We start from the raw sequence: 27,373 nt of genomic DNA on the forward strand, positions 1-27,373 counted from the left end.
AACATTCCATGTCATCACATCTGTAAAATATTTCAGAAGCAGAATGGCAAAAGTATCTTTTCTATTTAAAGTCCCTTAAAGCATGTCTTTTCTATATACAGTAGAGAGTCGAAGATCGGAATCAATTGGGGACTGGGGTGGTTCCGATTAGTCATTTGTTCCGATTACGGATTATGTACGAAAAAATATATTAACTTGTCCGATGTTCAAATTTTTCCCCGTTGCATGTCGCTTCATGTTGAATTTTCGTCGATTTTAAGCCTAACGAAAATTTTTATAATAATAATCGAGGCTATCGTATCGTTAAAAATCATTTCTTCATTTTGTACAAACAAAATAAATATATTGAAGAATATAAAAACACGAAAATTATACTTTAGAAGTAAATTTAGTATCAAAAACGTTCGATTCGGCACGACACAGTCTGACTGAAAATCGTGCCGATTACTGGCGATTCCGATTACCAGCATTCCGATTAACGACTCTCTACTGTAATAAGTAATATCTGTTTTAGATAAAAATGTCTTAGAATTCAATAATTCCTATTGCCAAAAAAAGAATCATATACCAGATATCCAGATGATCATCAACTTATTACAATAATTTATTCTTAACTTATATCTAATTAAAATTAAAGTATGTAAATATTTTTACTTCTTAACTGAAAAGATAATTTTTTCTATATTACTATTATTTTCTTATAAAACAAAGATAGATTTATTTGAGGAAGAACTGATTTATAAATAGTAACAATTATCCTTACATACAATTAAATTTAATATTAACCTAAAAATATAAGTTTGTATTTTCTAAAACTTCCTAAATTGCAATTTATGTTAATTTATGAGAAACTAGCAAATCTAAACATTTTATACTGTATTAATGTTAAATTAGATTTCTTAAAGAATGCTTATATGTATATAAAAATATAATAAATAAAAGCTTGATATCAAAAAATATAAACAATAACAAATATTTCTGATAAATTTTGTACAGTTTGTATTTAATATATTTACAGGTTTATATTAGCATTATTATTAAAATAATAACTTTTATTTGAGTGAAGCCTTCACTTAAATTGTTTGATTTAATAAAGTTTATTTCACATTCACACACACAGATATATATATATATAATCTCTTTTATATATATCGATAAAGTATTGTTTAATGAAAAAAGTTAAGATTGTAAATGAAAAATAAACATATTTTTAAAATTAAAATATTTGTAATGTTTTCAATTTTCTAATAAAACTAAAAAACAGCCTGTCACCTATGAAGTTTTTCTTTCTCGTTTTTAGAATTTGTGCTTGATACAACAGGCTGCATTTTTGGTTGAACTGCTACAAGAACACTTTTTAAGACATTCTTTCCAGCTAGTTCTCTTCTCAATTTTTCTCTTAATTCTTCTGTTTGTTTTTCTTCTCTTGCTTTCATACTACGAAGTAAGGCATCTCTTAATATCTGTTCTTGCTTTTTCAGCTTCTCTTGTCTCTGCTGTTCCTCTTGTTTTTGCATCAACTCCTTTTTCCTTTCTTCTAATTGAATTTGCTTTAATCTTTCTTCTTTTAATTTTCTTTCTCTTTTTTCCATTTCTTCTTTTTCTATCATATCCTGACGAAAAAATAAATTTCAAATAAGTTTTACTGATTAACAAAATATTAAAAAATAATATATCTTTATAAAACATACTGCTAGGTTCAAAATTTTGTAACAACCTAATAATATTGCTATTTAGAATTATCATTTGATTTTTTTGGTTAATATTGAAAATACACTTAAAGCTCAAAAATAATTTTTTTAAATAGTGAAACATTAAAGAAAAAATTTATAAGAACATTGCAATTTATAGCAATTTTTCTTGTTATTTTTTTCATAATCAACAATCTATCTAACCCTCTACAGCAGAATTTTCAATTTAATATAAATATCATTAAAAATTAAACCAATATTTCAGAAAATGCTAAAATATTAGATAAATAGTTTCTAATGTTAATATTTATTGAGATACTGATGATAATATATTTGATCAAAAAGAAAAAATATACTTTCTAATTTAAAATTTTTTAAATGAAAACGGATTAATGTAACTTTCATAGATGTGATATTTGAGGCAGAGCACTAGCAAAGCCTTTTCTATGTGATTTACAAAATTGTGTTTGTTCTCAAAATTTGATCAATTGATTTTAATAAAACTTTGCCATTTTCCATTTATTGCAATGAGGAATCCAAAAAATATTATAAAAAATGGAAGTCCATAACTTCATTTTCGAGATACTAGCTTATAGCATGAGTGCATGCAACAAAGTGATATTACACAAGTCGTGCACCTTTGTCAGGCAATGTCCCAAGATTACTAACATGTCTTCCATGGGTTTATAAAATTAATAATGCTACACCATACACACTTTTCCAGCAATGGTTTAATCAAAACAAATTGGCAAGATACTTGTTCAAAGGGCCTACAAACATTGCTCTAATGTTATGAACACAATGAAGGAGATAGGACAAATTAAAAAATTAGCAGAAGCTCATGGCTACAATGAAAATCTGATTGCAAGGTTAGCTAAAAATGTGGAGGACAACATTAATGTATTGTGGCTTAATAAGGATATGCAGTGTTCCAAGGTTTTACCTCTGAAATTTATCACAGTAGACTATGACCCAAGGCTGACTTCTACATATAAAACATTAGCAAAACATGTGAATGCTAGAATAGCTTATAGACATAATCCAACTATATTTAAGCTACTAGCCAATGGTAAGGATTTTATAGATAAAAACTTAGCTCCTGGAGTATACACTGTGCCAGTGTGTGATGATAGATTTGATAGAAAGTTAACATACATAGGCACCACTAAAAGATCATTAAATAACTCACTACTCACCACACCAGAATTAATTCAAAAAATTACATACACAGAACCTTTTATGGTGTGATAACGCATAAATATCGACAAACAAACATTTTCAAACCCCTTCTGGGCTCTGCATCAGGTTCAAAACTGTTTCTAGATGGATGTTTGATTGCCGTTAAATATCAGTTTGATTCACGTCATTTAAATATCAGTTTGATCGTAGGTTCAAAAGGATTTACAAAAAACCATGTTGTGCATGCGTGACAAGTCAGCCCGTCCATATATAATGGGTGACTAGAATGTGCTGTGAATTAACTCTTGCCAAGCCAATGACAAAACCATCTCTTCTTTAAAATTTATGCATGTGCTGATGATGGAGGATTTAAAGATGTGCACAGCCTCCAACCATTTCAGCTGTTCAATGGGAGGTGCATTGTGGAGGAGATTTGCCTAGGTGAAGTCTGCTACTATGTCCGGATCAGTTACATAAGTAGCAAGGGCCGTGGAGGTTCTCCCGTGACAAATATCCGCTTGATGTTCTTGTATTCTGACACCCATGGATTGTTTAGTAGAGCCTATATATATCAGGATCAGGCCCCTATTGCACCTATTATCCCTTCGAGTGACACTATAGATTCTGGGGTGTCTGCTGGGGTTAGGAGGGTCCTTCCAATAACATAGGATGTTGAAATAGTAGGGAACCTCTTGAATTAGTTAAACTGTTGCTGGAAAAGTGTGTAAGGTGTATTATTGGTATATTTGTTTCCAGTTTTTTCTACATGTGTTTATAGAATTGAATTTGTTCTCAAAATGTGATGGGCCAATTTTGATGAAACTCTGCCACTTTCCATTGTGATGAGGAATTAAAAAAATGTAATAAGGATCCATTTAAATGTAAGAAATGTTTGTTACAAGGGGTCCATGACTTCATTTTTGATATACACTAGAGTTAAAGTGACAATGCATGTGCTCCCTGATGTAACTGAAAGTGCCTAATGGAATTTAGGGAAAAAAAATTTAAAAAAAAAAAAAACAGCATTGTGTGCATCTAACAGAAAATAGGTGCAAAAAATGAACAAAAACAATCGCCATTGATTGCTTTGTTCTTGGATCACTTCTCTGTACAGTACCTGGCTAGTGTAAGGATTGCATCTTCCATGACCTGTAGTTACAAGAATTGCCTCTTCCATGGCTGGCAGGTACAAGCAGGGTCATGGAAAGGCAGGAGCAAAGTGGGTATGTGCCCAGAGTGCCAAGATTATGAGCTGCCAAAATTGCTACATGGGCAAACTAATAAATTTATAGAAAATTGTCACACAAGTATGAAAAATTATGAAATATAATATACATTATATTAATAAAAAGTGATCTTATAATTTTGAAATTTGTAACAGACTAATGAAAGGCTTACCCAAAAGATGCCATATTTAGGTTTGCCCCTGGTGCCAAATGCTCTAGCCATATAAGTACAAGGATAGCCTGTTTTGTGACAGCAAGTGCAAAGTTCACTTGTTTGCCTCCATTAGGTACAAGGATCATCTCTTCTGTGCCTAACAAGTGCAAGGATTGCTTCTTTCTTTCTGGCTCTGCCTCAATTCTATTGGGATACAACAAAGTTGCCCAATGTCCTAGTTAAAGATGTATACAATTTCATAGTTTATATTTTATAATTAATAAGTCTAAAAAGACTTATTAATTTTTCCTCTACATTTCATGTTGATATTTTTGTAACAAATATACTCATATATATATTTTAATTATTAGTTTTGCATTTTCATAAAATTTAAAATCAGTTAGAATTCATAATAAGTTAACAATTCTTTTATGCATTAAACATCTATACCAGTGATTCTCAACTACTGTGCTGCGACACTTTAGTGTGCTGAGAGATTTTTGAAGTGTGCCACCACTGTGAATACCCATACATAAGCAACATCAGACAAGTAGTTCAACTGGTTCTACCTTCTTAGGGTGTGTTTGGAAATTGTAACCAGTGTTACCAGTAACTGCCGGTAGTTACCAAGGCATTTAGAAAATGAGAATTTGCACATTTAAAAATCACTGTTATGACGTCACCAGCTGTCCTATGGTACTTACCAAAGTGCCGCCAAATTTTAAAATTATTAAAAGTGTACAATGACAAAAAAAAGTTAAGAATCACTGATCTATATAAAACAAGCTTCTCACTAAACTAAATCTTCTAAAACACAAATAAGACAAAATTAATATTAAATTATTGCTAAATTTTTTAAAGTAAGAATGTAATAATTTATCTTTTTATTAGTAAAGAAAAAGATAAATTACTTGATTAAAAATTGGACTAAAATATCAATCATACTGTAACAGTTTCTGGGCTGGAGTCAGGCATATGCAAACTAGAAAATTACAATTGTCTAAAGCCTAGATCTTAAATGAGCCTGTAAATTGATTTGTAAAAGTTTATTTCTTTATATATCAATTTAAATGGTTAGAGAACAAAGAGAATATTCTTTAAACCAATGAGCTTTCATGCTTTTATTTATTACTGACAGCTGTAGAATATAGATGAAAGTATCTGTATCAGCAGAATTCAGTATCACATCATCTCTATCATTTATTTATTTATAATATAGTAATGAAATTCTGTGTTCATTCCTTTATTTAGTGATCTAAAAATGGAAACTGCCTCTGTAGACACGAAATTCTAGAGAGGTATTTTTCTTCTCAAACATTCATTTCTGGAATTTCTACTCAATGAATCTTTATAAAAACTTGTCCTAGAATAAATATTATACATATAGTGACATATCAGATAATTCAGTGTAAATTTTTCCATTTAATTGCTTTAACTTATTATGTTTGAATGTAATGTACAGTACTGTACAATACAGTGTTTTTAAGAATTTTATCCACTTGCTTGTTACATATATTTTCAAATAATTTAACATGCTTTTTGAATATAATAAACAACGAATTCCTGAAAATTTTCAATTTTGTAATCACTAATCACTTTGTATTAAAACAATCTGTTTCTGAATCAACAATTTAAAAATAATTAGAATAAAATATCACTGATTTATATATATATCAAAAATTTAGGACATTTATTATATGCGGAAATACAATAATTAAAAAATTTTTCAGAATTAATACCTTTGCTCTCTCAAATATTACTGTAAGAAGTCTAATTGTTTCTAATTTTCTTTGTGCTATTAATTTATGACGTTCTTCAAGACAAATTTCATAAGCTCTTCTTTCTTCTTTTCTTTTCTTTTCTTTTAAGGAATGTTTTTCTTGGCGCCTTTTCCTTCGTTCTTCACGTTTTCTTAATTTTTCTATCCTCTTTTTTTCTCTCTCTTGTTCATTATCTTCTTGCTTTTTTCTGACAAAATATTTAATCAATTCTAAATGAAAGATGACATATTAAGAAATTATCATAACTTTATAATTAATTAAATAATGTGTAATAAATAATATTTATAAAATATAAGTAATTTTTTTAATTAGATAAGAAATCATTATATATTAATTAGATAATAAATATTTGGAATAATTACAATAAAAAAATTAAAAATATAATAATAATAATAATATATAAATTTTTAAAATAAAACAAATTCTTTAAATGTTTAGAATAATTTTTTTTCTTATTGTTTTGAAATGATTCTTTTATGTTTGTAACTTAAAGATAATATTTATTAAACCAGTTAAAAAAAATTCATTTCTGCTTTTAAATAAACTGTTGGATTTTTAAAGATAACATCGTTTTGGACATATCTTCAAAACTTTACACAGAATTTATGAATTTTATGAGAAGGACAACATTAATGCATTATGGCTTAATAAGGATATGCAGTGTTCAAGGTTTTACCTCTGAAATTTAACACAGTAGACCAGCGATTCTCAACCTTCTTAACTCTGCGACCCCCCAAATAGTAAATATAAATAAAATTAATATTTCGCGACCCCCCACCCAAAGGAATAATAACAGTAAGCCTTACTATTACTAATTGAATTTTGACTGTAATTATAGATGTAAATTTTTATAAATACAGCACTAAAAACTAAATACAGAAATCATCTTTTACCACTCAAAAACAATTTGCTTTTGTGTATTTCTAACATAGATCCACATATGGAGAAAATTTTAAACGAAAAACAAATGCAACCATCACATTAATTTCTTTTCTTTACATGTGTACTTATTGTAAGTAAAATGTTTATAAGTTTATAATAAATGACTTTTCCTCATAAAATGATTTCATTATTGTTTCGCAATCCCCAGGTTGAGAAATGCTGCAGTAGACTATATCCCAAGGCTGACTTCTACATATAAAACATTAGCAAAACATGTGAATGCTAGAATAGCTTATAGACATAATCCAACTATATTTAAGCTACTAGCCAATGGTAAGGATTTTGTAGATAGAAACTTAGCTCCTGAAGTATACGCTGTGCCAGTGTGTGATGATAGATTTGATAGAAAGTTAACATACATAGGCTCCACTAAAAGATTAATCCAAAGGCTCAGGGAACATAAATACAATATTTGTACAAATAGTCTATTCACAGTTCTTGCCCAATCTGCGCATTTTGTAATTTCATTTTTTTATGAATTTTCAAAACTCTTCTGGTGCCTTTTATTCATTCACAAAAATATGTTCTTCTGAATATGCCTTTTTAGTACATAATGAGTGTTTGGATGATACACTCATTTCATTATCTGTAAAAAAGGCAGTCTTATACAAGTTTTTATACCTTATTAAGTTCAATAAAATAATAATAGATGAATGTATTGATTTCTCAGATTTAAAAATTTTAGAAAACTTCCAAATTTAGTCTTTTCTGCATTCCATAAACTATCTACTTTTTCATTTTTTCCACTATCAATGTCATTTAAATATAAGACTTAACCACTTGAGAACCCTTGGATAACTCCAACATATTGTGGTCGTAAAAACAGACTAACATTTTTGATTCTTCTCTTTTTGGATCTTCCTCAGGTTTAGTTTTACTTGGAAGATTATGAATCCAAAATAAACGTTCCAAATGTATATGCTTTTTATGGAATAGTTAACAAATTTTTAAATTCAAAATTACTGTACTGTGCATTTTTCTCATAGAACATTCACATAACTTATTAAATTCTGGTTAAACAAACTAGATGGAGCATGTGCATATGGGACATTCCAATTTTCAATGTGAGTGTTGAGTGTTAAAGCAAACAATTTGACGTCATCAATGACATTCCAACTTCATACAAAGTGCTTAGTTCCTATAATTCCATTCTCAGCAAGATGGAGGGCAAGTGTATCATTTCTTCTGCTGTTACAGCATTTTGCAATATTTTTAATGACAATGCGACGATTTCATACAAAAGGAAATTGAAACATGAAGACGACAACAATGACAAACTGCTACATGTAAATGTAGCAGGTATGGAAGAAAACATTGAAAGAAAGAAGGCCAAAATAATAGGATATGTAGAAGAGACAGGTCCTTTATATTCCATGGAAGATTTTAAATCTCACTTTCGTTTGAGTCGTTCAACAGTTGAGGTATGTAAAAGTGCTTAAATTATAATTATCTGTTTAGTTTGTCAAATATTTTACTGTAATTATTTTCACAAAAAATATAAGCGTTTAATTTTAAAAAATTTAATTGTTTCGAAACTTTAATATACACAACAGAAAAGATTGATCCAGTATGGAGAGACTACCAGGCATCTATAGCATCCCACTTAGAGATCATTGGTTCAATACAGATTTGATATATATAGGATCAACAAAACATTCATTGGGAGTTAGGTTAAAAGAGTATATCTCCAATATACAATGCAATAGATGCATCACCTCACTCTCCACTTCTGCCACCGACCCCAAAATTGTGACGGACTTCACAAGAGCGCAATTAATTGTTACCACACCACACATTGAACACCTAAAATGGCTCTAACCATTTTAGGTGTTCAATGTGTGGTGTGGTTTATAGAGGAGATGGAAACTTTTAAGACTTATAGAGCATCCATATGCATTACTACAAGAAACGAGATTGGCCTTTCTATGGCATGGCAGGCCTTACTACATATGGAGAGATAGCATCCTACTCTTAATTTTTTGGTAAAGAAAAATCTTGGGAATGTGTGAGATTATTATTGATGATTCATCTCTCACACATGTATTTTATGTATTTTGACCTAACATTCACTACCGTTTGGAGGTCGATGGTTAAATTCGAACACGTCACATGACAGAATACGCAAACAAACTGGACATTCAAAACATAACATCGTTCAGCTTAGTTCAAATTTTCATATTCAAGTTCGATCCAGCCGATTTACCTGAAGAAGAACCCAGAAGGGGTTGGGAAAACATTTGTTTTGGATGATTAAACTTTGTACGCACTGGTTAAAGGTTCAATATAGTCATATTTTGTTATATACAACCCAGTGTGCAGTTTCTGTTTTATAAAAAAAGTTTTTTTTATCTATAATATTCTTATCAATAAGTTTTATGACCATTTGTTGCTATTTTATTTATGCATCCTAAATAATAACAACTGTATGTAAATTAATTAATAATTTACATATAATTAGTAAGGAGATAAATTTAAAATGATAGCAATGATAGATAGAAAAGTAAGAATTTTAGCTTAGAATGTTTTCAGATATACTGAAAGAAAATTTTTGTTTTCCATTAAAATATTACCTTTCTTCCTTTCTACGTTTCTCTTCTTCTTCTCTCTCCTTTTTAACTCTCTCTTCTCTTTCTTTTTCAAGGGCCAGAAGTTTCTCTCTCTCAGAACGTCTTTTTTTAATGTTTTTATCACTCAAATGCTTAGTTTTATCAAAATCAATCTATAAGAGTATTAAGCATATAACTGAATAATTAATCTAATAAATTGGATACTAAAATATTAAAATTTACAATAAAAAAAGTAAAAAAATAAATTTATATATAATTAAACAGTTATTAATTTTTTAAAGTTTTTAATTAATAACATATTATTTAATTAACAATTTGTAAAAATTTATATTTGAATTTCTATTATATTGAAAATGTGCTTATCTATTACAGTCCAACATTAACTATGTGTACAGTTTAAGAGACAAGCCAAGGCATTGTCTATGCTGACTTTTTTAATGGTAGCTATAAGTAGCATGCAAATTTGTTCTTATAAGTCTACTTAATAGGTCATGTGAATAAACTATCAGTTAGAAAATATTTTCAGAACTTTTTAAATTCATTTCTTTAACATCGGGATCCTTGAACTATTGTACATGTAATTAATGGGGAGCAGTTTGCCGGAAGTACATCATTGTATAAAACATGGAGGGAGGGAGCAAAAGTGGTTCAAAAACTATACATGTAATTAATGAACAGCCTCTAATGAGTAAAAATCTATAGTTGATGAGTAAAAAACTAGAAGTGTTTCAGCTTAATCAATTTCATTTACAAAATTACAATTTTTTGGCATATTTTATGTTGCAAATAATTTTTTGTATTTTTTCCTTATTCATCATACTAATATTAAATGTTAGTCATTACAATATTTACTTTGTTAGTCATCACACTAATTTTATTATAATGGAATACAATCAATAAGAAAATAGAATGTGCTGAATCTTTTCTTAGCTAGTAATCAGGAACACTGCAAAGTAGCCAACAGTAATTGTTTTATTTCATAACAATTATATATACAGAATTTAAATTATTAATATTGGATATTAAAACTTGGAAAGTTAAGTATTATTGATTTTGTTTCACTTTTCCAAAATATGTAACTTCTTTATATTCCAAACAAATTGTCAAATTTGCATCAAATTATTTCAAGTCTAGTAAATAATTAAATAAAAATCAAGGTAGGTAGTTATGCTGCCATTTCATGGTAAATTTAATAATCAGAAATAAATTAATTTTAATTTAGAATATTTCAGATGAAAAAAATTGGTTTGGAGATATATCTAATTATTTACTAACTTTATAATTGTCCAATAATAATTTAGCAATTCATATTCATTTGGAGTCTTTAATGTATCAGGTTGGTTATATATGTATAAAATCGAAAGATCATATCAATATAAATCAACAAAGAAGAATCAATGTAAATAATATATATATATATTTATTTATTTATTTTCTTTATATTGATTCTAAAAATACACTTGTATATTTACTGATATAGAATTTAGTGTAAAAGGATGGCTTTAGATAAACCCAAAAGTCTATCTAAAATTAACCTTTCAACTAACATTCTGGGACAATTCTAATCCCATTTCCTCCAATTCCTGCTATGGCAGCTTAGGTGGCTAAGCCCTCTCAACTTAGTAGTGCCCATATATATAATGCTATATATGATTTTGCTTTCATCATCCAAAGTTAGGCTACTGTTACATTTTTTACACTTGGACTGTAGCTAATAGGCCTAGTGTATTCTGAAAAAGAAGAAAATACCAGTCAGAATTTTTTTCAGCTCATCCCTCATGATTTATTCCTTGTTACAGGACCATCCATACACCAGCCAAAATATGTCAAAATGTAACCAAGCCTCTTTCTTCTCCATATTTACATATTCCAAAACCCTTCAATCTATCTTTATCATTCCATAGGAGAAAGTATACAGTTTGGTTACATTAATGGGCTATGCATGTATTTTTATTATTAGCAATGGACCTGCTAATAATAATAAACACATAGCCCACTAATGTAACCCAACTGTATACTCTCTCCTATGGAATGATAATGACCCTACAGATGACAAATGGAGAGCAGTGGAGTTTACATCATACGAACCATAAACAAGGAGACTGCCATTAACACAGCATATGTTAGATACATTCAAGGTCCCTCAATTAGAGGCTCACTAAACTTATATTAAAAGAGGAGGATTCATTACTGTTTATCTTCCTTCACACAAACTCTGGTACAGAGGTAGACTGGCAGACAAACAAAATCAACAGAATTTATAACCATACTATTACCAACAGGTATTTAAACAGCATGAACAAGAATTCCTTTCCCTCTGCCTGTTAATATCTCCTTAATTTTTGCATCTACTACCACTATGGTCCACCTCTTCATAATTGTTTACTGTATCTCATCTTCCTTTCTTACTGATAATGTCATTCCACTTTCAACTGTGCATGCCTAAGGATGATCTGGTAACCAAGTCAAAAACTTTAGGATTCTTTAAACTTCACCCACTGTTAAACTCAGCAGATTAACTCAGCAGAGTAAATACAATGGCTAGTTCATTCTGTGTGAGATCCAGCAAGAATACTTACACTAACTTTACCACCTCTCCACCAAGCAAAGGGATGTAAATACATTGACTATTTGCTTTTTGACAAATGAGCAACTTCAAACTTTGAATAACTGTCAAGAAAAGTTTCTTGGAGCTCAAAGCTAGAAACAAAGTGTGAAAGGTTTTGTCTTACTTATGTCAAGAAAAGTGACATGCATCTTTTGGTTTAAACAATGTAAGTCCCAAGATCAGTAAATATCTCTGGTTGAGATTATATTTGATATCAAATTAAACATTGGTGTCAACCTTTTTCCATGTCTCAAGATGGTCTCAAATTTTCCCTGGAGGCAGCTAAGAGACCAATCAGGACATGAGGATAAGCCCAAAACCGATCAAATGTCTAATCAATGGGTAAATCTTATAAAAACCAGTGTCCCAAAGATTCAGAGAGCTTTTTTGATCAGTAACATCCAAATCTACAGCATACATGTCAGCTCCTACCAGTTCACTAAATACTTTTGGCTATTCCATGCTATCACTTTCATGATTGTGGATTCTTGGTGGTTTCATCTGACGTATGTTTATGTCTCTCTTCCCTCTTTGGACTCTATTGTTCATTATCTTTGCATTAAAGCAGTTCTACCATCTTTTTAAAAGGATGATCAATGAGGGAACAGCTGACCGAACAATCCCGGAATGCACATCAAATGTCAAACTTTGATGTCCTTTATTGTATAAAATTTGAGGTAATGTAGCATCCTTCTCTCACACAAATAAACACTTGATTGAAAAGATGAGTCATTATTTCATCCCAATCCTATTCCCCAAATGCATGACCTTTCTGATTGAGCCATCCCAACATGATTGTAAGTTTTGATCTAACATTTTGCACTTTGATATCAGCTGTGACTGGAAGTCATATGATAACAATTTCTCTAGAGCAGCAATCGGCAACCTTTCTGATCTCACAGACCAATAAACTTGCAATTTTGAATCCTGAGGACCACTATCATAAATTTTTTAAACAATACAAAATCTGTAGAATAATGATCGTAAAAGTTCAATTTTACTATATTAATATGAAACTCGCATGTTTAACTATAACAAATTAATGCAAGCCTACAGTTCATTGCTGCTTGTTTGAAATAAGTTTATGGATTCTTAGCACTTTCCACGAAAGACGACGATCGCACTCACAATATTGTTTATTGTTCATTATTTATTGACAACAGTCACTTCATATTTGGTTTTAGATTCAAATAAAAACCCCCAATGAGTGAAAAAAGCAACTAAGCATTTTGCATTTGTTTCGTAATACTTCGCATAACCTTCAGTTAATCAATGTCCAAATTTCTCCACAGACCACTCAAATTTTTTCACAGACCATCAATAGTCCTTGGGTAACTGGTTGCCAACCGCTGCTCCAGAGGATCAATAGCAATCCTTATGGTCTTAACAGGAAAGCAAAACACTTCTTCAACATTTCCATAATGTGCAAATGAGTGAATTTTATACCAAAAACACACATATAAAGCTATCTTTATTCTTTACAATCCAGTGGACCGCATCATCTAATACGCTCTATATTCAGATCTTTAATAAGAAAAGCCTTTACACATTGTTGCAGCTTCCTAGATATTCTCACCCTCTAGTAACAGTTGTGTAGATTCACTCTACACAACTGTTACTACAGGGTGCTGATATCATCAAATGATGAATTCAACAACAGAGTTTCACTGCTTACCATATTTACACTTTCTCCAATTTATCAGTCCAAATGCAACCAAATCTAGTATAATGATGTTTTGGGAGATGCAAAACATGTTCTGAAACATCACCATATTTTCATAAAAAAGAAAAAAAAATTAGTAGCAAAACTCACCACTAAACCATTTTGGTGTTGTAAGCCAAGTCCTAGATATAAAAGTAGCCACAACTTTTCGAATGTTATTCTTATCCGCTACAATGACAATCACTTTGCAATAATGCACATTTTTGTGAAGCTGTTTTATGAAAACAATGGCAATGCTATGGCTGCACTTTGAAAATTTTACTGTCATAAAAATTTACACCAAGGACCCATTGATTCCATAAGCTCTGAGAAGAATAACTACTCAATTCAAGGAAACTGAACATTCACAACTATATTCTAAGATAAAATAGTAAAAACTTTTCTACCTTAGAATACCAAATTTTGCATTTTTATTGTGGAGGCAGTAGCCTAAAAAGGAAGAGCGTCTCTGTGTGTTTTGTGAATTTTAATGGATTGCTGATGGTGTGAAAGACGGAAGACAAATGAAGGCAAAGGTTTTTACTCTTTGTGAAAAACACTGTATTTATAATAATCCACCGGTGCCGCCATTTTAACATTGAAGTGAACCCACTCAGCAAAAATTAAATCACAAACAACCAAACACCTTAAGTTGCTGAGAAAAAATTTAATAAACAACAAACGTTTTCAGCCAAATCTGTTGGCCATCATCAGGTTAAACAAATTCGAATGCAAACATAAAATGGAACAAAAAATTTAAATACAAATAAATAAAATAACGGATAAAAAATATACATATAAGAAAGTAAAAATCAAACATTCTTTCAAAAACGTAAATTTGCATTCTGCCTTGACAAGTTTTAACGCAATCTTCCTATATTTCTTGTAATAATCCACCGGTGCCGCCATTTTAACATTGAAGTGAACCCACTCAGCAAAAATTAAATCACAAACAACCAAACACCTTAAGTTGCTGAGAAAAAATTTAATAAACAACAAACGTTTTCAGCCAAATCTGTTGGCCATCATCAGGTTAAACAAATTCGAATGCAAACATAAAATGGAACAAAAAATTTAAATACAAATAAATAAAATAACGGATAAAAAATATACATATAAGAAAGTAAAAATCAAACATTCTTTCAAAAACGTAAATTTGCATTCTGCCTTGACAAGTTTTAACGCAATCTTCCTATATTTCTTGTAATAATCCACCGGTGCCGCCATTTTAACATTGAAGTGAACCCACTCAGCAAAAATTAAATCACAAACAACCAAACACCTTAAGTTGCTGAGAAAAAATTTAATAAACAACAAACGTTTTCAGCCAAATCTGTTGGCCATCATCAGGTTAAACAAATTCGAATGCAAGCACATAAAATGGAACAAAAAATTTAAATACAAATAAATAAAATAACGGATAAAAAATATACATATAAGAAAGTAAAAATCAAACATTCTTTCAAAAACGTAAATTTGCATTCTGCCTTGACAAGTTTTAACGCAATCTTCCTATATTTCTTGTAATAATCCACCGGTGCCGCCATTTTAACATTGAAGTGAACCCACTCAGCAAAAATTAAATCACAAACAACCAAACACCTTAAGTTGCTGAGAAAAAATTTAATAAACAACAAACGTTTTCAGCCAAATCTGTTGGCCATCATCAGGTTAAACAAATTCGAATGCGAATGCAAACATAAAATGGAACAAAAAATTTGCATACGAATTTGTTTAACCTGATGATGGCCAACAGATTTGGCTGAAAACGTTTGTTGTTTATTAAATTTTTTCTCAGCAACTTAAGGTGTTTGGTTGTTTGTGATTTAATTTTTGCTGAGTGGGTTCACTTCAATGTTAAAATGGCGGCACCGGTGGATTATTACAAGAAATATAGGAAGATTGCGTTAAAACTTGTCAAGGCAGAATGCAAATTTACGTTTTTGAAAGAATGTTTGATTTTTACTTTCTTATATGTATATTTTTTATCCGTTATTTTATTTATTTGTATTTAAATTTTTTGTTCCATTTTATGTTTGCATTGCATTCGAATTTGTTTAACCTGATGATGGCCAACAGATTTGGCTGAAAACGTTTGTTGTTTATTAAATTTTTTCTCAGCAACTTAAGGTGTTTGGTTGTTTGTGATTTAATTTTTGCTGAGTGGGTTCACTTCAATGTTAAAATGGCGGCACCGGTGGATTATTACAAGAAATATAGGAAGATTGCGTTAAAACTTGTCAAGGCAGAATGCAAATTTACGTTTTTGAAAGAATGTTTGATTTTTACTTTCTTATATGTATATTTTTTATCCGTTATTTTATTTATTTGTATTTAAATTTTTTTGTTCCATTTTATGTTTGCATTCGAATTTGTTTAACCTGATGATGGCCAACAGATTTGGCTGAAAACGTTTGTTGTTTATTAAATTTTTTCTCAGCAACTTAAGGTGTTTGGTTGTTTGTGATTTAATTTTTGCTGAGTGGGTTCACTTCACTGTATTTATATTTTTGTATACAGTAGAGAGTCGTTAATCCGAATCAATTGGGAACTGGGGTTGTTCGGATTAGTGATTTGTTCGGATAACCCTTTTATGTACGAAAAAATATATTAACCTATCCGATGTTCAAATTTTTCTCCGTTGCGTGTCGCTTCGTGTGGAATTTTTCTCCGTTGCGTGTCGCTTCGTGTTGAATTTTCGTCGATTTTAAGCCTAACGAAAATTTTTATAATAATAATCGAGGCTATTGTATCGTTAAAAATTATTTCTTTATTTTGTACAAACAAAATAAATATATTGAAGAATATAAAAACATGAAAATTATACTTTAGAAGTAAATGTAGTATCAAAAACGTTTGATTCAGCACGACACAATCCGACTGAAAATCGTTCGGATAACCGACGATTCGGATTACCGGGGTTCGGATTAATGACTCTCTACTGTATTTATATATTCTAAGGATTCACAACCACATTTATCCTGATACCATTCATCATGAAAGAAGTTAGTTGCAATGAGCCTGCAACATGCTCTTTAATGACCTAGAGATACTAAGAGATGCTCAATACTTCTGTCATATCCCAACTCAACAGCAACAATACCTTGAGTCAACAACTTTCATGTAAATGGAGTGCTTCTACATATCAGACACTGTATACAGCAATTGTGGCAACATTTCACTGAAAACAGCAACTAGTCATGAATTTTCTATCACCTGGCCACCTCATTCTCCAAATCTTAGTTTGTGTGATTTTTGATTGTGGGAACACTTACCTCTCAACTAACATAGAATGATCTTAGAGATCTGAGACCATTAAGGAATTTAACTTTTCTATAACTTTCCCTCCTTTTAGCAGAAAAATCATTCCTCCCTATACCTTTAAATGTACTTATCATCTGCCAATTTAAAAGCAATACATATGATAATCTGCTGTAATAATTTTCACTAGATTGCACTTTGTTTTCACCTGCTGCATGTAACATTACTAGAATGATCTGAATACCTGCCATTAGTCATCAGAAGTTGTTATAATTTTAAATTTGGCAAGAAATTTCTCAGATTGTTTCTCGAAAAGACAAATCTGTTTATTCATTAAGAACTATACATTCCAGTAATCTAACTTCTTAGCATACTTATTTTGCCATAAACCCAATTTGACAAGAAAATAATATTCCATGCTTAATATTCAATATTCAATACAGACTTGCAAGCTGATTAAAAATTATCAGCAAAAAAAATAATAATTTTTCAAAAAATAAATAAGTAATAATAATAATAATGAAAAATTCTAAAAAGATTCAACTTTTTTGCAAAAAACTGGTGCATTTCTTAAATAATTTTTCGGATAAAATTTAGCATTTTTGGACATCAAAAATGCATTAATTATCATTGTGCTAAAAATTGTCATTCTTGGCATTGGCAATGACTTCAATTTTATTTCTATCACTCAACATAATACATCAAGTTTATAATTGTATATGCTATCTTATGATGATGACACTTACTTAAATTAAAGCATTCTTTTAATAAAAAATTTTTTACATTAATTTGATTACAGTTCAATTGTTAAAAAATACTGTTTATACAGTAAAATCTCCATATAATGAAAATGCTTTGGAATAAAAGAAATTCCTATTGTAAATATTTCTGTTTAATAGAGAGTATACTTAAAATTCCTAAAAATGGATATTTGATTGCAGAGGAGAAGAATATTTTCAGAACCACAAATTTTCCTGAAAATTATTGCCCAATAGCACACATCCAAAACAACAATTTACAAACAAATTAATAATTATTACTAAGTAGTTTGAAAAATTCAAATAAAATCATACAAATAATTAAATAAGCCTATTGTATAATTTTTCACTCGATGCTAAAAATAAGAGACAGTTCAAGAATTTTTGACACCACAGCCAGCCAGCATCAGTTAAAAGGTGCTCTAGACACCCTTTAACTAATGCTGGCTCCTAAATTTTTGCATCCTAAGTAACTTCTCAGAAAAAACCCTCTATTCCAAATAGCAGGAGTTTTATTTATTAAATTTAGACAAATGTTTTCAACCTAATTATAAGTCTGCTTCAGGTCTCCAATTTTTTGTTCTATTTTGGAATTCGTTGTAGAATGCTATAAATTTTAAATCTTGGAATGCAGTTCAAAAACTCCTACTGGTTGGAATAAAAGGTTTTTTGGTGAGTAGATTAGCATGTCCAGCTTTTGACAAATATTATGGAACCCTAAAAACCTGCCTAGTGTCAGGCCAATTCTGACTGTAATACATTAAGGTAAAATCTGTTCATATAGTAAAACCTGCTTATTGTAATCACAGATATTGTTATAAATCATTTTCAGAATTAGCATGTCCCAAACATTTAATTAAAACACAGTACATTTATTATAATCAGAATTTCAGTTTTAGTTATCATTATCATCATATAAGAATTTTGGAGATATTATCAACTGGGCAATGGTCATCTGGGTAACAGTCAACTGGGCTACTGCCAGACATCTGATCAACAAAATAAGAGATGGATAATGGACAAAATGCAAATTTTTTTTATTGTTTTCTTTATTAAAATCACCATTTTTTTCTATTTGCCCCAGTAAATTTAAATAATATTTTTTAAGAAATAAGTTAAAAGAACAAATTTTTAATTAACAAATATATTTATACATGTTATATACATTAAAACTTCAAAGAATTTCTTTTCAAAGAACCACTTTTAAGATGTGCTTTGTTAACATACAATATTTCTGACACAATAATTAATGATGCTACAGTACTTCTTCCAAAACATCTCCTTTTCTTAAGTTAAAAATAACTCATATTTGCATGAACTACATCATCCAGGATCATCATCTTTTTGAAGCATTAGAAGACTTATACAAAGAAAATTATGATTTTCTTGAGTCTTTTCTTTACATCCTTTAAAATCTATCTCAGAAATAACGGCAAAAAGGCTTGAAGATATTAAAAACTATTCAAATAAACACCGATTATAGATTATTAAAAAGTTATACAAGTTAAAAATGATCAAAATATTTCATATAAATATTTATGCAAATAATTATGAATACCTGAAAGGACTACCAAAACACTTCAAGCAGTAAATAGAGTTTAGGTACAAGACATGGTAGATATTGTAAAAAATTTTTATCAATGTTTTTTGTGAAAGCACCGAATCCTACAATAAAAGGTTGGCGTTTTGATCCTTTTTAACTTGTGTAATTTTTAATAATCTATAATTGGTGTTTTTTTGAAGAATTTTTAATAATTAACACTCAAGAGCCTTAAAAATCCAGTAATAACACATTTAATAGAAAACAAATGCTTTCAACCGTACTCCGGTCTTCTTCAGGTTTTTAAACCAGCGAGACTCGAACATGTGAATGCAACGAACAAAAAATTATGAAGTATTTTTAAAAAACATATAAAACAGCATGCGCACAAATTGATTTTAAACATATTTATTTTATTTATTTAAAATTAATGGTTTTAACTGTTTTCTACATGTGCCTGGAGTGTTCCATATGTTTAAAATCAATTTGTGCACATGCTGTTCCATACATTTTTGCTGTTATTTCTGAGATGTACTGTAAAGGATGTAAAGACTCAAGAAAATCATATTTTTCTTTGTATAAGTTTACTAATGCTTCATAACTCATACTTCATTTAAGTCTTAATCAAATTTATATATATTTTACCAATATTTACAAAAATAAATATCTGAAAAATTGTTTGCTTGCTAAGTATGCAAAAATTTTTAAATTTCTGTTGCCCAATTAATCATGGCCCATTTGACTGTCTCTCATTGTGAATCACCCAGCTGTCATGTACCCAAATTTTAAGTTTATTTTTTGTACTATTGGCCTCAACATATACCTAATAAGGTACAATGGAAATCATTATCGTTTTTAACTAGTGTTTTAAAAGTTAAACACAAACATTGACTATTTGCTTATAGTAAAAATAGTTTAAATTGCTGAAATTTCTTAATAAAATTATGTTGTTAAAGGTGATACTGCAGAAAACCAAATGAAGTACTATTAATTAATAATAATCAGAGTCATTGGGGAGAAGCTAAGAATTTTTCCTTGTCAATAGTGGTTCCTACCCCATAAACTAATGTTATTTTTACTAACAAAAAGTAAAATATTCACAATTGCTTTTTATTAATACAGAAGCATACTACATATTTCATTTGATCAAAAAAGGTCTGTTAAAGGGCAAAAGGTATTCCTAGGTCACATATAAGCTCTTGATGATAATAACTCATCAAGTAATATATATTACTTAATGAGTAATATTATATGTTGTTTTAACAAATTCTTTTAATATCAGAACTAATAAAACCAAAATTTACACAAATTCTAGTCTTATTTTATTTACTCTATTTAATGTTATTAGCAGGTATTTTCATATTGGTAATCATACCAATATGAAAAAGTGATACAAAATAAATTAAAATATGCAGATACCACTGTTTACATATACAGTAAACAACAACAAACTGTAAGCAATGATCAACTCAGTGATGGTCAACTTGGGGACAAAACTATTTTGTAAATAATATACAGAATATCTTTAATCCAACGTCATCATGAGCAAAGATATATCAGATTACAGAATTTTTCAGACAGCCATTCAAATATTATTAGCTTTGTATATTTTTATTCAATGATAATTTCAATCATGTTTATAAAACAAATTTTGTTAATAAACAGAAAAATGAATTCCTAAATTTAGGATTTTTTCCTAATAATTTCAAATTTTGTTAATTCATCAAATTAAACTTTTCATTTTCTGCTGGAGTTTTGGTTCTATTTTGTGCTTGTATGATATTATCCAGTTTCTGTATCATTTACATGTTGATTTATTAAATTATTTTTTATCAATATAAGAAACAATACTAATCAGAATACTGCATTAAAAATGTACAAACTTTATATAACCACTGCAAATTTTGCACTTGATGTGAACCAGATATACAGTAGAAAAAATATTAAACATCCACATTTCTAATATGAATTTCCTACCTTAATCTATTCTATGTATATAAAACACTTAGCTTAAAATTGTCACAAACATTTTTCCATCAGATAAAAATATCCTGGCACCAGGACTCAATAAACTGTTCCAAAATTTTTTTTATGAATAGTCCATATTGGAAACAAGTAAGCAAAGCCCCATAGTTATATATAAATATTTACTTCAAAATATTTAAAAATCAGTGGTATGTATAACTTTTGTAAATACAGTAAGATCCCGCTTAACACTGTCTTGCTTAATGCTGATTTGATATAGCACAGTCTGCTCGAAGACTAAAAAAAGCTCAAAATTTACACTGATTTAAATTATTGTGGCATTTTATTGATTCATATATAATAAGATTATTTACGAACACAAACCAATCAGAAAAAAGGTGGCAAAAAGGTGTACTTTCTTTAAATCTATGTTCGTTTGGTATAATTTTGGAAAAAATATAACATCACGGATGCCATAGGCAACATCGACTTGGCTTGGCAAGAATTTACTGATAAATGCACGAACAAAGTGTGGAAGAAGTTATGGCTGAAAATATCCAAGAATTCTCAACGAGAAGTGCCTTTTGCTGTATCGTTAGGTTGACCAAATTGTCAACCTAATCAATACAGCAGGACTAGGAGATGTAGACGAGCAGGATATTGAAGAGTTACTGCAGTTTTCTGGTGAGAGCTTTATCAATGATGACCTTCAAGAATGGCAGAACAAGGAATTCGTGTAGAACTGGAAAATAGTGATTCTAAAAACAAAGAACCCAAAGAATTTTTCTGCAGATTTCCTTAGTAAAAAGTTTGGTAACAACAACCGAAATCATTGATCAAATTGTAGCGAATGATCCAGATTTTGAAAGGAGTGCAAAAGCAAAACGAGGCGTTTTGGATGCGATCTTCTGCTACCAACATTTGCTTAAGGAAAAAAAAGTGACAAATGAAACTTCACAACTTCATTGCAAAAAAAAAAAAAAAAAGAATTTCGAAAAAGTCAGGACCTTCATCACAAAAAATGAACTTTACATTTGTGTGTGCATATGTTTATGTGTTATTTAATATATATCATTATACAAATTATTATAAAAATAACTTAAAATTAAAGTACAATCTGTTTATTTTTGGTTGCATGTTCCCCTAACCCTATTTACTCTATGTTTAATGCTGTTTCGTTTAGCCCTTTGTCGTCTAGGAATGCATCACATCCCACACGTTAAGCAGGGTCTTACTGTATATTCAAATAGAGAAAGCATAATCAATAATATCTTTTTGTTTTATATGTATGATTTCTTCCAATTAAATTTCAGATATTAAAAATATAAAACTGCAAAATATAAAATTTGAGCAGACTACAAATTTTTTAATTTAAAAAAATTAAGAAACCATCCAAAATAACTAATATTAGTTACTATATTAATTATTAATAAAATGTAATAATTTCGCACATATCTTAGATTAAGTATTATCTTAAATCACAAGAAAATTGTGATTATTTATGAAGTAAATTTTAATATTTTAATTATAATTTCTGTTCCTGACTTGACCGTGTGCATTATATACAGGTATCAGAGAGGGGGACAGGAGAGGCAGCTGCCCCAAATCTTGTAATATTAGGATCCTCAACTTGGCAACTCAATATGTTAGACAAAAATATAGGAGAAATATACTGTCCAGCAAATTTTTAATTTCTTTAGTGGAAGTCCAAAAAGATGGAAAGTTTTGAAAATCATTTAGCACGCTATTCCTTACATAATATTTCAAAAACAAGATGGTCAGCAAGGCTAAAAGCTGTGAAACCAGTGGCTCAAAATTTGAAATCTTTGCGATCTGCTTTGAATGAAATCGATTTAGGAAGACTTCCCGTTGATGCACATACAAGTATTTTTTAAAAGAAAGAATCCGTGTCAAAATTTGAACGTGTTCTTATGTCTACAGTTTGGCTGGAAATACTAGTGTTATTACATCAAATAAATCTATAAAGCAACATTGGATGTTGAAAAGACAATATTGAAAACCTAATTAAAGATATAGAACAACTTAAGAAAACATGGAATGATAAATGTAAAAAAATTGAAACCAAAAACGAAATCACTCCAGAATTTGAAATAAATTGTTGATTAAAAAACCAAAAATCTACTGAAGAATATTTTCATTTAAATGTTTTTAATAAAATTATCAATTCAATAATAGATGGACTTAAGCATCAATTTCAAGCGATTTCTTTAATTTTCAATTTTTTTGAAGTTTTATGAAAATTTAATGAAATGAATGAAGAGAATATAGTTTCAAGGGCAAAATTATTGCTAGAGAAATATAAAAATGAAATAAGGGACAAAATTGTAGAACTAATACTGCTGAAGCATGTTTACAAATCCAATTTTAAACTAAGCATGAAACTGGCAGAATTACTTAAGGAAATTATCAACATGGGATTCATAAACATGTTTCCCAATATAACGATTGTGCTTCAGATTTTTTTAACCTTGCCTGTGAGTGTAGCAGAAGGTGAGAGATCATTTAGTGTTCTGAAAAGAATTAAAAACTATCTACGATCGACAATGTGTCAGGAACGATTAAGTGGACTAGCAACACTCAACATTAATTACCAGATAGCATGTATTTTAGATTATTCTGAAATAATCAGTGAATTTGCTAATGTTAAAGTGTGCAAAGCTTCTGTAAAATAATTAAATGTAATAATCCAAAAAAAATTAAATACCATTGGCTTTAATTTCTTGTCCACAATTTTATTTTAAATTTTGAAGGGCTCTAAACTATCAGTTGCCCCGGGCCTCACATTTTCTCTGAAAGGCCCTGCAGGTATCTCCCATTTTACGAATGTTTGCTTTATGCCACTTCACTAACACAAAAGATACATATTATTCTCTTTTCTCTAACTGAAAGAATCCAAAGCGGATTTTCACTTTACAAAAAAAAGGCAAAAAGCAAACAGCATTTAGCATGTTTTTCAGCAAACTGTTTTAGCGATATTGTGCACTGCAAGCTACAAGTTTCCAAGCTACATTCAGCATTAAGCTGCCATAGCTTTAAACTGTTTGGCAACATCTGTGCTTTATGTTAATTTATTTTCTGCATCCATTAGCAAAAATAAAATGATAAAATGGAAAGTCTATTGATTGAGGAATTGATTTGGATGGAGTTTTACAATCCTACAACCTAGTTTACATCATACTTCCATTCCTTGTACGAGGTCTTGTTCATGAAAGTTACAAGTTTTGTTTTAAATTTTCATATAAATATGTTTGATTGATACAGAGTTGGTTTCTACACATGCATGACAGTATAGTTTCATTGCATTTTGTTTTCCATGAAATTTGTATTTGTGAGATTGAAGTTATTATTTGTGATTTTTCAAAGTAAATTAGTTAGATGAATATCTGTTGATGTATTTGCACAACTTAAGTTTTACTTGCATTTTTTTTACTTATTTGTAGTTTAAGTTTAGCCCACAAGACTATGCCAGCTTTGAGCAGCCCACTTGACTCTTCATGGAGTACTTCATGTTACATAGTTTTAGGAGGGTGCAGGGACTTGGCCCCACTCAGGTGTTGAGGTGTGAGCAATAGCAAGCACTGAAGTACATGACTACATGCAGAGCTTTGATGACACGAAGCATGGAGAATAGGCAGTAGTACTGGTTGGTACACAGGAAAAACTAATCTTTGGAGGCAAATATCTCATAAAGGTTGCATATACAGGTATAGTTCCTTTTGACTTTTTTGCTTGTACAGAGAGGTCTAAACTTCTGGAAATGGGGAAATTCCGTATTCAAAGTTCACATCTTACCATCACGTGGTCTTGTTGAGAAAGCACACAGTGTACTCTCATTCACACATTACCTTATTTTTACCTATGTCAGATATGGAAACCAGAAGTGGCTTGTGACATAGGAGAGGTCATAGGATTGTAAACTATAACCTTGATTTGTGTATAAAGTATGGGTGTGGTGTTCTGTTATCTTTATTAAGAAGAAATCAGCCAGTCTTTTCAATAAGCTGAAACAGAAAGAATGGACAATAGTGATGAAAGTATTGCAAAAGAGGAATTTAAAGGTAGTCATGGATAGTTTGATCACTTCTTGAGACCAGAGCATAGTTTCATAGCTTAGATGTTAGTTATTGGAGAGAGTACTTCTGGTGTAGTTTCATTAATTACATTATATTTACATTTCTACTTTTTATAGACTGTATTTATCATATTATTTTAGATTTTATGTGTTATTTAGTAAGATTAAATTTGGGCTCTGAAAATGCTAAAAAATTTTTCCCATATATATTAATGATAACTGCTTTGCTTTATATAATTTCAACTTAGAAAGGTTTAACAGGAATGTTCAACTTTCAGATAGGGAGAAACCTGTATATATAAATATTTACACACACACGGTCTATATCATGCAACTATGACCAAATTCTAAATTCCTTACCAGAATTACCAATTGTATTATTTATTAATTAAGATTGTAATGATTAAAAAAACTTAAATAATGTAAAAGTAAAATGAGATCATTGTGAAGAATTATACTTCATGCAAAATGTGAAATCATCAAAGGATATAGTTAATAATTCTAGATATAATATTTCACATTAACTTAATTATATACCTTAATATTTGCACAATGTGCTTTTCCATCTTGTGACTGATACATTAACTTCATGCCACGCAATGCATCCATAGCTTTAACAAATCCCATATATTCATTAAATTGAACATAAGCTTCAAATGTAAGATCCTGTGAAAATGAAAACGTTTGTATAACTCCAACAGTTTTATTCATGTCCTTATAATACGGATCTAGCATCGGAATATCCGTATGTCTAATTTCTCCAAAAACACTAAAAACTTTCTTCAAGATATGCTCATTTGGTTTATTGTTATTCTGTTTTTTATCAGAAAACCATTTTGAAGGCAATCCGCTAAAAAATATAGTGTCCGGTCGTTCCCCGGGTTTCATTTCATTCATATTCTTGGCATCGCGAAAGTAAGAATCCCAGTCGTGTCTAGTCGGAAAAGCAATTTTGGCTTCAGCCGCTCTGATTTTTAGAACATCCGAAAACCCGCTAAGCTTCATTGTATTTCCGTCCAGTCTAGAAATTACTGTTTTCAGTACACTCTTATTCTCTAATTCTCCTTCAAATCGAATAAATTCTAAACTAGTTTTTGTAACTTTAAGAACAATAAACTCTTCTGGTTTTATCATCTTTTTCACTTTTTCCATCACTTCCCAGTTGGATATACTTTTTCCAGGTGTTTTCAGGGCTGGTAATTGAACACAGATATTCAGTTTAGCAATTGGCTTCAGATATAATCCGTATTGTGTGCACAACTCCACAGCTTCGCTTGTATCTTTACAAGGTTGAATAAGTGACATTTTCAACCTTACTAATTCGTCTCGATAATCTTGATGTATTTTATTCTGCTTTTATTTAAAATAAATAATAATCATCTATTATCACAGAAATCACGACTAATTTTCATATCCATAATACTATTTAAATAGTAAAAATATCACGTAAAAGTAATTAAAAGAAAAAAAACTACACTTGAACAAAAAATATATTTTCAGTCGCCATATTGTAAACTAGGAATATTTCCTTCGTCTGACAGTAGAGGCGCTTTTTGTTTACAGAACAGTTGTTCAAGATTGCCTAATCATTGTATTTATTCAAATTGAGTGGCGGTTTAAATTGTGTCGTAAATAGAATGAAATTTTATTTTAAGTAAATTTAGATGAAAAAAAATTTTGGAAATTCTTATTGCTGAAAAATAAAATAATGTTGAAGTGCATACTGTATATAAGTGTAGATACAGTACTTATTTCTGTTCATTTCTGTATTTGTGAGCCTTTTCCTACAGGCATTCAGACGGCTTTTTTCTACGCCCGCTATGAATTCGGCCGGAACCTAACCTATTCGGTATGAGAAATTTTTTTTATACAACTAGGATAAGCAAAAGCACCGTCAGTTCGCGCC

At 29.9% G+C, this 27,373-nt stretch overlaps 1 protein-coding gene across 1 annotated transcript; it reads right to left on the reverse strand.

The window, feature by feature from the left end:
* Positions 1 to 593: 593 nt before the first annotated feature.
* On the reverse strand, positions 594 to 26,968 carry Xe7 (A-kinase anchor protein 17A). The gene is made up of 4 exons (XM_067284224.1): positions 26,005 to 26,968; positions 9,544 to 9,692; positions 5,990 to 6,218; positions 594 to 1,613 (listed from the first exon to the last, which is right to left on the reverse strand). Exons 1-4 carry the CDS (start codon positions 26,770 to 26,772, stop codon positions 1,269 to 1,271), a joined length of 1,491 nt encoding a protein of 496 aa, XP_067140325.1. The 5' UTR covers positions 26,773 to 26,968; the 3' UTR covers positions 594 to 1,268.
* Positions 26,969 to 27,373: the final 405 nt, after the last annotated feature.

Source organism: Centruroides vittatus, unplaced genomic scaffold (genome assembly GCF_030686945.1).
Source record: "Centruroides vittatus isolate TY-2023 unplaced genomic scaffold, ASM3068694v2 scaffold_1167, whole genome shotgun sequence".
NCBI lineage: Eukaryota > Metazoa > Arthropoda > Arachnida > Scorpiones > Buthidae > Centruroides > Centruroides vittatus.